Genomic DNA, 14,116 nt, shown 5'->3' with positions numbered 1-14,116 from the left:
ATTTCAGATGTTTCTGCATTTAGCATAAATGTCCTGACATAGGTATCAAGTCTGTCGACTAAACCAACTGTCATCTAAGTGAAGAATTTTTTTTGTTTTCCCATTTTTTATTTGGGCATTTCACACCAAAATAACCAAAAAAGCATGATTTTTTTATACCTTTTTATACCCGCAGCGCCCCCCCCCCCCCCCCCCCCCCCCCCGTTCGTCAAACATTTCCAGAAGGAGCGCGTGCAGCTGCACCCAGGGGCGCCAATTCGCTACATGGCGGCACAATTTTTATTTTTATTTTTTCATCAAGCACTGAGCCGCGGCCCGCGACCGTTGCCCCCCTGGAAGAAGATCCAGCCAGGTTTGCGCATGCGTTTTGTGCTCCGTGCTCACCTCTCAGCCTGCACCCTTCACCCCGCGCCCCCTCCCTTCTCCTTCTTCACCCCGCGCCCCCTCCCTTCTCCTTCTTCACCCCGCGCCCCCTCCCTTCTCCTTCTCACACACATTTGCGTCTACTTCTCAAAGACAGGAGGGAGCGCAGCTGCGGGGCGGGGGCGCCGCCAGGTTTCAGGCTGTTACAAACTCTGTGATATAAGTAAACCAATAGTGGTGCATAAAGTATTTTACAAGAGCTGAGCCGCTGGCGCCGCCCCTCCGTCATTTTTCCGCCCCGGGCGATCGCCCGTATGGCCCGTGCCTAAAACCGCTACTGGTGCTAGGGGAACCTTTGTTGTAGTTAGAGCTGAAGCAGCAACAAATGTTAACATCTGTTTTTTCACTCTTACATTTTATTTACTTGTAAAAAAAATTATTAAAATAAAATAAAAAAGACAGAGAGAATTGTAAGGAAGTATCAAGTGTGAAACTTTGCTGGTTGTAATAATTACATAAACTATTGTTTTAATCCTAGTCTATCCCACAGTTGTGTTTTTATCTTAGCTTTGGACAAACTGTTTGTGTGCTATATGTGGTGAACTGAAGGGCTTCTAGGTCCCTGGACATTATTAGAGACTGAATGAGGAGGAATGATGCCACACAAAGACACAAAAAAAACACAAAGGTTCAGATAAAAGGTGGTTTTATTTAAATATCTATATCAGGCACAATAGTTATAAGTTTTAGCATGAAAACGAGGGCGAAATGGCTACCTGGGTCACATGGTACAGTGTTGAGGTTCAGTGAGACTGAAAGAGAAAACACGGAGCCTGCAGACCACAGTGCAGAGTGCAGAGACGAGGCAGGATTGGTGCTCTCAGTCTGCATGTCAGCAGGAACAACTAAGAAGAAACACTGGAGGACAGACGCCGTTCCTTCAGTTACAACAAGCATCAAAACAAAACCGACAGAAACTAGTCAAGACGGTTCTTGACTTTGAGAAGCAGAATACAGCATTTGGTTGCTACTGCAGTTCACAGCTCAGCTTATGGCTTCAGATAGAAACTCAGAAAAAACGCAGATAAAAACACAAATCTGCTACACCGATGCTACGTTTCTTTGGAGTGAACCGACGACACAAGGGAAAGGTTGATGTTGAATCTCCATCCGTGACACTTCTCCTTCTTTCAGGAGATGGAAATAAAATATGATGTTTAAAAAACTTCATATTTAGATGTGTCATGTGGATTTCTAATGATGCAAAGCTGAATAAAGGAAGACCAGTTCCGCCAAAAAAAAGAACAGAAACATTTGAAATAAATCATCCAATACAAGTTGGCTTTTTGGATTAAACTGGACACTATTCTCCAGAACTGAAGCAGCAAATTATCTTTTTTAAACTATGCTGAGTAAACAGAAAAGTGAGGAGGGGATTCCTAAAAACTGTACTGTACAAAAAGGAATACTAAATAAAATGAATTTGACATGGAGGCAGAAGCAAAGACAACCCAGAGAATGGAATCTTTTCAAAACCAAAAGAAAACATTTACACATTTCAAACATTTAAAAAAACTAATTGTCCTATTTTTAAATTCTTCAAATAGAAAAAAAAATTAGAAATAAAACAAACAGACATCAGAACCCAAAGCTTTTTCACAGCTGTAAAAATGTCCTTCTTCTCCAGGAGTTTGTGTCCAAAAAAGGTCTTCTTTTAAATCAAATTAATGTAAAAATAAACAAAGCTACATCTCATCTCAGACTTTAAAAGCTTCAGTTTAATTATTAAAATTTATGACAAAAAATGATCATAAAGTTTTCCTTAATCATGGCAGTGAAGATGAAAAGAGCGGAGGTGTTTAGGGCAGGAGGAAGAGGGTCTTCTGTTCATAAGACCCTCACATCTGCATCAGTGCAACCTCAGAAACAGCTGGATGAGGACCACTAAGGACACCTGAAACACTGAGGTTTAGCTGATCCCAGCAGGTGATGGAACAAGTGATCGTTCATATGATCACTAGAATCTACAATAAACAGTCACAGGAAAAAGAATAGAAACAAAAATGGAAATAAATCCTGGATTCAGGAAGACAAGGTTGGATGGAGAGGTTTCATATGTGCAGGTACATGTCTGAAGTGCTGCTCAGGAAGAGCAGCCAGAACATGCATCTTCCTCTTTTTAACCTTTTCTAGTTCAAGAGCAATTTTTAATCTGCGTCACATTTTATTTAGTTTGCTGCCCTCCAAGTGGAGCTACAAGGGCATAAAAACAGTTTTTATTTTAAGGGAAATGTTTTGTGAAATGTTTATTCTTTCACTGAAAGTAAACGTCCATCAATTGTCCAGCACGGTGGTGGAGGGTCAGTGATGTGGGCTCGTGGTACAGCCACAGGATGAGGAATCACTGAAGTGACTAGATGCAAATTTATATCAACTAAAGTCAAATGAGATATGAGCGTCGTGTTGCATGAAGAACAACTGCTACGATACATGAACGGTCGCAAAAATAAAGTGAGAGAAAAACAACCAAGTCTAGATTTTAAAACAATCCATTAAAGTTCATATCTTAATCTGAACCATAACAGACTAATTGACTGTTTGACACAAAAGGAGCAGAAAATGTTCCAATTACTTAACTTTTTCACAAGTTTAAAAAGCTTCCAAAACATAACAATTTCCAACAAAAGACATTAATGAGTGAAGCACGGCGGTGGGAGTATTATAGTTTGGATTTGAGCATAGAATTTTGCCATTTGGACAGATTTCTTTATGGCGTAAAAATGTAAATGTATTTGAAAAACACAAAACGTCTTTTTTTATTCATGGGGGGAAAAAAGGGCACAAACATTATTAAATATGACTTAAAAAAATGGTTGCCACGCCCCCATAACAATGGTGATCTTTATGTTCTGTGCATGCAAAGTGCATCTCCCTTCACATAATATTTTTAAAAAATACATTCTAAATTTATTCCAATTGAAAAATTGGGGTAATCGAAGGAAAAATTTCGGACAAAGTATAGAATTGAACCCACAAACTGGAAGCTTCTCAACAAAGCTGCTAAAGCTGGCAGAGGCTGAGAGGAGGAACCACCTGCTGTCGCATTTATGGGTCATTCACAGACTCATCTGAGCCGCACAAAACGTTCAACTCCACCACACAGAAAATATGTGCCCCCCCTGCAGAAACATCACATCTGACTAACTCACTTCTGTCCAGAGACACAAGCATTTTGGTGAAATGAGAGCTGCCCCCCATCCCCCCCGACGTCTCTCAGTTCAAAGCTTTTCATCTGAGCTGGACAGAAAACTTCCCTGCAGCCCCACTTCACTGGCATGGCCTGGATTTTGTCCTCATTACAGCTGAAGGCGCCGTGTGAAAGGCCTCAAGGCTCCCGGCATGAACCACTTTTACCCCGGAGGCTTTCCCTACCCGAGCTCACTCTGCCCCAACAATCCAGCAGCCCGACAGAGACCGGACAGAATCCGTTTCTGTCTCAACCCGTCCTCCTGTTGTCTGGCTATTTGACATTTTCTTATCAAGTTTATCTCTCATTAGTTCAGGAATAAACATAGACCCCTACTTGTAATTATTAACCACTTCAACTGATTTAAAATGAACAAAAAAACAACCCTTTATTTAGTCACTTTTCCCACCTCAGATTTCAGAATAAAAGCTTCCCTCGTGTATATAGGTCAATGGTAAAAGAAGTTCTTTTCACTGGCCATGTACTAAGAGACATGAAAACAAAGGAAAAATTCTGCAAACTGATTAAAAAATGTCTGAGAACAGGTCAAGAAAACCAAAGTCCCAGCTGGAATAGAAGCAGCAGCCTCCCCGCTTTCAGCCAATGAGAGGAAAAATCAATGCAACGATTTAATGTATGTCATATCCAAGCCCAATGAATATGCGTATACAACATTCTGTGTCAAAGTACATTACCCTTGAAGTTACCATGGAAACATCCACTCAGGTATCCTGCTAACACCGGAACTTTAGCTAAATTATCCTTTCTCTCCAACTGATTACGCAATTAACATAATTCTAACAGATTCTGATGTTTTTAACTGAAATGTAACACTTTGAAGCGTTTCTGCAATCAACGTAAACCAGCAGATTTACTCACGTAAAGTGTTGCATATCGACTCAAAGCCACTTTTCTCCTTATTAGAATCTATTAGAATTACATCCATTGCATAAACGGTCGCAGAGTTAGGAGTAGAAGAACATGTGATATTTTGCCGTCACCGGTGACAGCTCCGGTGTTAAAGGGTTAAGGATGTGCTCCGTCTGGGACAAACCTAAAGCCTTAGTCACAATGACCTTACAGGTGGATATAGGCTGTCTGAGGGGGGAAAATTGTCAAAAATGTACGAAACACCAAGGTTTTAGACCCCTCAGTGAACCCGTAGAGAGGAAAGGTTCATGCTTTTTTCTACGGGTTTGCTGTTGTAGCGAACACGCATACAATATGTGAAGGTTAGCAAGAAGGAATTAGGAGAGATGCAGGCATGTCGTACAGTTTTACGGTCCACATTTCTGAAATTTTTTATGTCATAACAAATTCCAATTCCAGCTAACCACAGTGTTTTGCTTTGCTCAGATCGTAAGAGCAGCTTTTAAAAATGATGCTGGGACCTCCTTCTGTTGGAGCTGGTTGTGAAAATAAATACTTGGATATCAAAAGTCTTGTTATTGGTTTTCATTGCAACAATATGCAGCTGACTGTGAAACCAAATAAATTCATTTTGTATGGATAAAGAAAACGAACAAACCCTCTGATGATGGTTGACGATTCAGACGTGGAGCCATAAAAAGAATCAAGAAATCTGGTTCCATCTGCTCCATTATTTTCACCAATAATTTCTTTTTAAATGTTTTTTTTTATTGGGTACTAGAGATAAACGGATAAAGCGCATTCATCCAAACATTTGGGGATTGTTTGTCAGCTTAATGGTGTTCACTCCCTACAGGATCACTGAGGAACAAACACTGAACAGTTTGTGGACCAGCAAAACTCTACAGGAGGTTCCTGCTCTCAATGACTCTGCAGTCCTGGACAGGAGAATGAAAAGCTGGTTCTGTGAGCACATTTGTCATCGGTTTCCTTAAAAGTTTTGTTCTCTTAGTTCTGCTTCTTGTTGCTTCATAAAATGTTGTATGTAAAGTTTGCCAGAGCCAACATTTGTTAATGTTTTCATTACTACTGCCAACAAACACAACCTCTGTCCAGCGTCTTTTGTTGTAGCTGTAACTGACATAACATGCTAAAGCTGCAAATCACTGGATGGTTGTCAATTCTTAGAAAACCTCTCTGCACAAAAACCCCCAAAATGAGGTGTCTCTATTCCTCTGCTCAGTATTTTGGAAATTATTTATCAAAAGTGTGTTAGACTTGAAACATAAACTTGTTTTTTTACAGGCTAACGAGTTAGCATTTGTTTTATCCATCTTCCTCCACTTATCCGGGACCGGGTCGCGAGGGCAGCAATCTGAGCAAAGATGCCCATGCTTTGCTCGCTCTGGCCATTTAGCGAGGCTGACCCTCATCCCAGCCACTGAACACTCAGCTGCAAACTGGCCCAATGCACACTGGAGGTCCTGGCTTGATGAAGCCAACAGGACATTATACAGGGCTCGACATAGCCATTTGTCCGCTGGCCCGGTCCTGTTTTTCGAGCAGTACGGACCACAAGACTTTATTTTTTACTTGTCCGCTCGGGCCACTAAAATATCTAACAATTAATACATTTTCACCTTTTACAATAAAGTATATTTTGCGAAAACGTGTCGATTTACCTCGTCTTTATAATTCACTTTTTCTGCTAGTCCTGTGTTCAGACTTCAAGGGTTTCTATGGGAAACCTTTTATCGCTCTTCTCCTCCTCTCCCGCCTGCGCGCGCGGCTGTCACTGCCGAGCACCACGCGGCACGCGCTCACTCAATTTCTTTTTCAAACTTTATTGAATGTAACAATTCAATACTAAACAATGTTAAACAGCAACAACGAAGGAACAAGCCAGTGGGTTATTATTACATTTTAGGCAGATATATTTAAACTGACACACATATCAGCGCTCCCTGGTGGTTTTTCACCGCGATGATCATAAATCCAACACCGTCACTGAAGAGAGACGGAAGACATGGCAGAGATGTGGAAGACATGGCAGGAATAGATAGGAATATGTTAGATGGAGTGACGGGTGGAATTAGTACTATGGACAGCAAGATATTTAATGAATGCATTGAAGATGAAACTGTATCCACTAAGCTTTAAGCTGAATGTCAAAGAATCAAAGGCAACTCAAAATACCTGAATCTCAGACTCAAATGGAGTACAAGGTCAAACTACTTAATTTTGTTTTTCTTTACAACACTGTAAGCAGTAAGTATTTCTAGTTAGCTGAATGATCTCAGTAATTTAATTGTATTTAATTTTTCAATTATTTAATTTAATTAGGTAACTAAAGTAACTAAAAAGTAAATGTAACTTTGCAACAGTAACAAAAATCAGAACCTTAAGGCAGTCAGGGCAAAAAAGTCAATAAAACTTCTTAACTATTGATTAGGAACAAATGTGAAATAGCAGTGATTAGAAGCACCATGAAAACTTCTTAACTAGTGTTTCCTACTACACTGCAGCGCTCTCTTCAAAACATCTGAAACAGACTAGAGCAGATTTAAGTTTGATATGCTCTATTTTTAGTCATTGAAAAGTGTATAAATAAGTGCTAGATGTCACCAGAATGCACCAAATTGCACCATATTAAAATTTTCCGGGGGGGCATGCCCCCGGACCCCCCTAAAGTTGCAAGCACCTGCGGAGCGGCGGGTCTCGCTGTGCGCGGTGTCGGGCCAGTAACTTTCAAAAACTACTGGCCCTGTGGGCCAGTGCAAATTTCTGGGCTATGTCAACCCCTGGGACAATATCATCTGCAAAGAGCAGAGAGGAAATCCTGTGGTCCCCAAACCAGACCTATAGATTCTGTCCATAAAACTATGAACAGAACCGGTGATAAAGGGCAGCCCTGCCAAAGTCCTACATGCAGGTCTGATTTACTGCCGGCTGTGCGAACCAAGCTCTCGCTCCGGTCTTACAGAGACATATGTTTTATCGGTACTATAAAAACAAAAAGCAGAAATGACAGAATGTCAGACATGCATAATTGTAGGTAACACTTACTTAGTGGAGCAGTCTTTGTTTTAGAAAATCCTGTGTGGCTACAATTCGGTTTCATGCTACAACATTGGCTGGAGACCGCATGTGGAATTTTTTGCCGGCTCCGATAACATTCTGGCTCTATGACTCCACCTACTGGATCACTGAACGTAGACGAACTTTGACATAAAAAGGTTAAAAACTCCCCGCTAGCTCCTCGTTCTTTCTGCAGTAAAAGAATGTTTCTACTGTGCAAAAGGCTGCATGGGTTCAGAGAATTTGGGACAAAAGTGAACAAAATCGTAAAAGCAGAGGGGACTTGAAGAAAATGGTGGGGTTCTTGGGTGGATTTATGAAATTCATTATCATTCATAATTAATAAATTCCTGTTGGCCTCCAAAGCAAACCTCAATATAAAGAAATGTCAACTTTTAACCTCCAAACAGAAAACTATATGTCCTTTTTTTGTATTTTCTATTTAACAATAGACAGCTTTTCTTCAATCTGCCTATTATATAATATAGGCCTATCATATAAATAGGAAAAAAAGAAATCTAAAAAATCCAGTTTTACATAATTCTGTGGTTCAAGCGCACTGCTGATTGGCTCAAAACTTGGCTCAGTTCTCTGCACCATACGTACTCCAGTTTGATCCAAATACTTGGAACGTTCTACTTGAAACATTTATAGCAGTTCTGCTCCTGCATGAGAATAAAGACTTAAAAAATCATGCCTAACATGTTTTAGGTTGATTCCTAGCTCTAAGGATGGGCCTGACCTGAAGGTGTGAATATTTGACCCATCACTTCTGTTAGCTGAAAACCAAGAGTGTAGTGTCAGAAATGCTCCATCAAGGAGCTTCAATGCATCAATAAACATTCAAAATATGGCGAAAGAACCAGAATCCATCCAAAACTGGAACCTGTTGTGTGTTGCTTTAAGTTCTAAAGTGACAATGTGTCTCAAAACATGAACAGCAAAGACTTTGATTGATGTTCAGCTCATTCAGAGCTCAGATTGTCCAATAGTGTCACCTATAATTACTGAAAAGACAAAGCGCTGCTGTCAGAGTGATTGATATTAACGTAGTTAGATGACCAAATCCACGGCCGTCTGTGCTCATCCATTAATATCAGAGCTACAGACACCATATCTTACATCCCAAACGGTCGTTTGCCATCAAAAATCTGGACCATCAATTGTAAAAATTTGTTTTCTAAAAATATATGATGTCTTACGAAAAAAAGGAGCATAAAAATAAGTAATTATAACTGGTTTAACGTGTAAAACTTTGACAAATAACCTTCCAAACATACATTTTAAAATGTATTCTCATAATATTGTTTGAATTCTAGTTTAGATTTGACTTTTTGACGGTATTTGGTTGAACTTAAAGAGGATTCAAAACCATTAAAGGTTTTAAACAAAGATTGATATTTTTACAATCTGTAAAAAGATGCTTAAAATCATTTTGTAGATAATTGTTTGAAAAATAAATAAAATAAAATAAAGTCTAAAGCCTAAAAGAAATCAACAGTTAGGCTCCTCCCCCAATCCCTGTTTGAGGCTTTCACTCTTCTTTTAAGGCTCCTCCCACCAGTGCAGGCTGTCATTAAAACATGTCACTTTGTCAGAGAAAGTGCCGTTTTAGCTGAATTCTGTCCCGTTTCCTAAAGAGAAACACCACATCCTAGGATTTTTGTTGAAAAAAGTCAGAGAATAGATTTGAAAAAGTGATTCAGGAAAATAGATCAAATCTGTCGGGTATGTCGCTGACTGTAAACAAAAGTTCAAATTGCTACTGGAAGAAAACTGGGCTTTAACCTCGTTAACCTCGTTAACATCATAAACTCACAGATTGAGCTCTAAGCCGAAAACAGACCGAAAGCGTCGCTTGGAGTTAAATTCTTAAAAAAGGCTAAAGTTTCTCTGCAGCGTCTTTGCTGCCCTCTAAAGGCAATAGAGGGGAATGACCCTCGTCTTCACCTTTGCACGTTGCCTACTCCGCTTTCTCAAACAAAAGAGGCTCTCTTAAGGCGTCCACTGCACCCCCGGGTCCATCAGCGTCGACTCAATCATGTCAAACAGATATCTGCGTCTGTGTTACCGATCACGCCGCCGCACCGGCACCGCAAACAGAGGCAGGGTCCGTGAGGGTGACGACAGCTCAGGGTCGGAGTTCGATGCCAGGGGGTCGCTGGCCTTGTTGCAGCGGGGATTTGAAGGCACCAGAGACAAATCCTGGCACACCTCGTAGGAACATTTCCTCTTCTGGAGGGCTTCGGCTCTGACAGCCAAAGAGCGAGCGCAAACTGTCAGCAACACGATGAGCGTGCCCAGAAGGAGGGACACCATTGGCCAGAGGATGCAGTGCAGCAGGACGCTGGTGTCATGGGAACGGCGCCACAGTACGTCATCAGGCCTGAAATCACAGACAGGAAACATGAAAATTCATCAGTTAACAAAATGAATATCGGAAAAACGGCTTTCAGTGGCCGACAATAAAACAGATTCTACCTCAAACGTGGAACAGCACATGGATTATGTATACAGAAAACAATTCTACTTCTGATTCCAGATGTTTGACTCTAACTTGACATTTGCTACTCTTTCTCAATGTGTTGATGTTTTTAAATCCCTTCCTGTTTGAGTGAATGTGGTTTTCTTCACTGCAGCTGTTCCACTTTGTTTCTCAGAAGGACCAAACAGCTGACGTGTTGCATCAGCGGGCTCCCATGGGCCCCCCTTTCAGGAGATTCCTTGCTTTGGTGCAGAGATAAAAATAAAAGCATCAAGGTCACAGGTAAGCATTTTCTCTGAATAAAGGGAGCGGTGAGCTGACACAAAAGCAGATGGTCTTCTTTTATGTACGGCGGCGCTGCATCCGTTTAGCCGCAGCGGCGCTTCAGCTGCGTGGTCACTGCAGTCTTTGGTTTAATAACCTCCTGCTGCAGAGGGGCTTCATTCCCCTCTGAGGACACAAAGACACTTTATTAAAACTATTTACTGCCACAACTGTTTCCTTTAGACGGTAAAACAAAGAGGATTCGTTTGTGGAAGAATCGTCTTCTGGATTTAGTTAAGCATCCAAAATCGTTTACAAATCTCTGTGGACTCTATAAAATTATCTTTTACAGATCGATTCACTGAAAACGTCACGTGCCAAAGCTGAGTCCCTGATTGGTTACGCGACACGTCAAGCTAGCCGAAATTCAGATATTGGAACTCGGGTCGCTCAAATTGTGAAAACGTTTTTGCGACATTTCTAGAGTTTCCATAAAGTTACCTGCATATGTGTGTGATGGAAACACAGCTGTTGCTATCAACACTGCAGAAAATGTGTTTCTTCTTCTTCACATAAACCAGAATTCACTTTCATTCTTCCATCTCCAAAGGCAAAAACCTTTTTCCCTCCAGCTGAAACAAACCTGAGGTTCTGAGGTCAGCTAGTCAACCAATACTTATAATTGACAGCAAAGACGAGAACAGCAAAACCCACAGGATCAAATACCTCCAGCACTTTGAACCTGTAACCAATCGCTCTGTAGCAGAGTATGGGCCAACCATCCGAGAAATTCACTCTGATAAGCTAAAATATTGAATTATGATTCATATGCAAACAGTGTTATTTTAGAATAATGTATGTTTGATGGTAACTATACATGTATTTCCACATACACGTCATGTTTTCACTTCTCTCTAGTGTTGTTTCTGTTTAGCCTCTCATGGAGAATCAGGGATTTCACTCAAATCACTTTTTTAATCATGAAGTTCCTATAAGTTACTTCAACTGTGATTTTAGGAGTAAATGATCATTAAACTGAGGTCAAAAGGTCCTTCGGCGGAAACAATAGGTTCTGTCCCAAAGCCGCGTTTTTTGCTGGTATTGATTTGACCGTGAGGTCACTTTCACAGCATCACACATCCAACCTTCCAATTTACCTGTTTCACACCTGACAGAGGAGTGTCTCACCTCCTTTGCTGGTTGAAGAAGCAGGTGAAGGACTGGCTGCTGACCTCGTTGCTGAAGTAATCTTCCCACCACAGAACGCTGTCTTTGTTCTTCTGATTGTCCCTCTCGCAGGGGGGGACGTAGGAGCACTGGGACACAAGAGGAACAGAAAATGAAAAGCTTTGTCCATGTCTGCACCTTTGTTCTGCTCCGTAAATGTTCAACAGTGCAAAAACCTACGTTTTACGCCCAAACACCATCGTTTTCTTTCCGCGGTGAGTTAGTAGCATTCAAAACGGAAAACCTTGCATCAGAAAGGCTGCAGGATCAGAGTTTGTTCCTTGTTGTGTTGACTCATAACGAGCTTTTGACCTGAAAGAAGCTTTTTTTTTAAAGCTCCTCTGGATGCCCAGCAGGAGGCGCCGTAATGAGGTCAAAATAGGACATAAAGCTGAACGCTGATTGGCTCACAGATGCGTGTGTCTGTCTTCCTCCTCAGGTTAAGTTTCAGCAACTGAACGCGACCTCTTTGCACAGACAGTCTACTTAGCAGGAGGGTGATTGTTGCCTGGCTGGGGATCGGCTGGTTGCCATGACGATGGTCTGATTGGTGAAAAAGGTGAAGGATGTTGTGAGTGGAAAGATGATGTGGGATTTGTGGTGACGGTGGTGGAGAAATCAAGTTTGAGTTCAAATGAAAGTTACACTGTGAAGGAAAAAATAAGATAAATCAAAGAAAAAGATCCAGAAGGTTCTCAACATCTGTAGTTCATGTAAATTTAGAATTATTTTGGTTTTTGTTTAAAAGAACGAGCTTGTCTAGTTTAAAGTCCCACTCCGATCATCTTGGGATTTACTTTCATAGCATTCTTAGTGGTCTGTCGTTATGATGATGCCGTTTTTAGACAAAAATACAAAAAATATTACATTTTCTACATAGGATCTTTTTAAGACTGCATTTTTTTATCTGCTTCTGATTCACAACAGTTTTGACCTTAATTATCTTTAAAAATGTCTTTAAAAGTGAGCCTGTTGGAAGACCACACCCCTACCACGTAAGAAAGAGGCTACAAGAAATCTGATAAACGTTTTGAACAGTGAACCTTGGGGTCAGCAGGCTCCACCTACTTTTTTTTAAAACATCTGATTGGTCGGTTTATAGCTTGAACTAGAAAGAATATAGTGAAAAAACTGAGGATAATCAAGAAGATGTTAAAGGTATCAGATCCAGAACGGTTCTTCTGACCAATAGAACGACTGAATGACAGCTGTTTATTTCTCTATAGACGTCTAGGGATTTTGTCTTCTTGGAGCCAGCGGGTACTTCCTGTTTGGAACGCCAGGGGAGATGAGTCACTCAGTCCAGTTCTCATGTACAGTCAATGGCTGTGATGCAGTAGGTTTAACCTCAGCCTCTCAGACTGCATCCAGCATCAATGTTTGTAAAAATGCCAAAGGTCGGAGTCGTTCTGCTGCTGCGGTTACATCCATCAGAGCTCTGCCAGCAGCCCCCCCCCCGTGATGCACGCGGTGCCGCCGTGTTCCTGCAGCTGCTGTATTTGTCGTCTGGCCGCTCCGCAGCCTTTCAGGTAATTGTCAGCTCTGCGCCCATTCAGCCAACCAACTGGCCAATCACGCTCACCTCACCCGTGACATCAGAGGTGGGCTGCCCACGCTGGATGATTGTGGTTGCCATGCCAACAGGCTGAAAGTACAATTACACACAAATGTGTTTCTGGTGTGTTTCAGCCTAGAATAAGTGGCCTAAATGGGATCAATGTGGCACGCGCACCCCGACAGGATGAGCCGCGGCGCGCTCTACAGGACGGCGTGACGACAGCGGCAGAGTCTGAGCTCATCTCTATTCCACTCTGACAGGAGGACGGTTAATATTCAAAGCAGGAACGATGCTGAAGGAAGCTCAGAAGTCAGCCTGTCAATAAATCTGGACCTGAAGAAGACCAATGAACAGACTCAACCCTGCAGACCAATCAGCAGAGCCCCACTGTGAGACAGAAACATCTGGGAAGATCTGGACCTCAAAGGAACCAATCTGAGTAGATTTAGGTTCATAGTGAAATGAGGTGCTGCAGCAGCATCCATCACTGCCTGACAGAACCTTCACTGTTGTTCTGATCCGATCAGTCCAGCAGAGAAGGTTCTGGACAGGTTCCTAATGAGGAAGTGAAGTTCCTGAGAAGCAGAGAGAGAACACCTGACGAATAGAAGCACCAAATCATACAAACTGATGAGCAGACAAGACTAAGGATTGAAAGAAGAAAAGAAAAATTATTTGTAAATTATTATATTTATTTAAATCTAAATTATATTTAAAAATTGCAAAAATGTTTTCACTATAAAAGGAAATGTAAAGTTATTACCCTTACTCTTTTTTCTGTTGCTTCTTTCTACGGTGGCCCAGAAGGGTCACACAACACATTAACTCATAACACAACACATTAACTCACAACACAACACAATAACTCACAACACAACACATTAACTCACAACACAACACATTAACTCATAACACAACACATTAACTCACAACACAACACAATAACTCACAACACAACACAATAACTCACAACACAACACATTAACTCACAACACAACACATTAACTCACAACACAACACAATA

The 14,116-nt window shown here is 41.3% G+C and overlaps 1 protein-coding gene across 1 annotated transcript in view; it reads right to left on the bottom strand.

The window, feature by feature from the left end:
- Window positions 1-1,052: 1,052 nt before the first annotated feature.
- LOC101171123 (calcium-activated potassium channel subunit beta-4) overlaps window positions 1,053-14,116 on the bottom strand; it is a 29,572-nt gene continuing 16,508 nt past the window's right edge. The window contains exons 3-4 of the mRNA XM_004083296.5: window positions 11,496-11,623; window positions 1,053-9,944 (exon numbers count right to left, since the gene is read on the bottom strand). Of these exons, the coding sequence (XP_004083344.1) occupies window positions 9,626-9,944; window positions 11,496-11,623 (447 nt within the window). The 3' untranslated portion in view covers window positions 1,053-9,625. The remainder of the gene's footprint in view (window positions 9,945-11,495; window positions 11,624-14,116) is intronic.

Source organism: Oryzias latipes, chromosome 23 (genome assembly GCF_053564925.1).
Source record: "Oryzias latipes strain Hd-rR chromosome 23, Olatipes_Hd-rR_3.1".
Taxonomy (NCBI): Eukaryota; Metazoa; Chordata; class Actinopteri; order Beloniformes; family Adrianichthyidae; genus Oryzias; species Oryzias latipes.
This window is presented reverse-complemented; position numbering and strand designations above follow the sequence as displayed.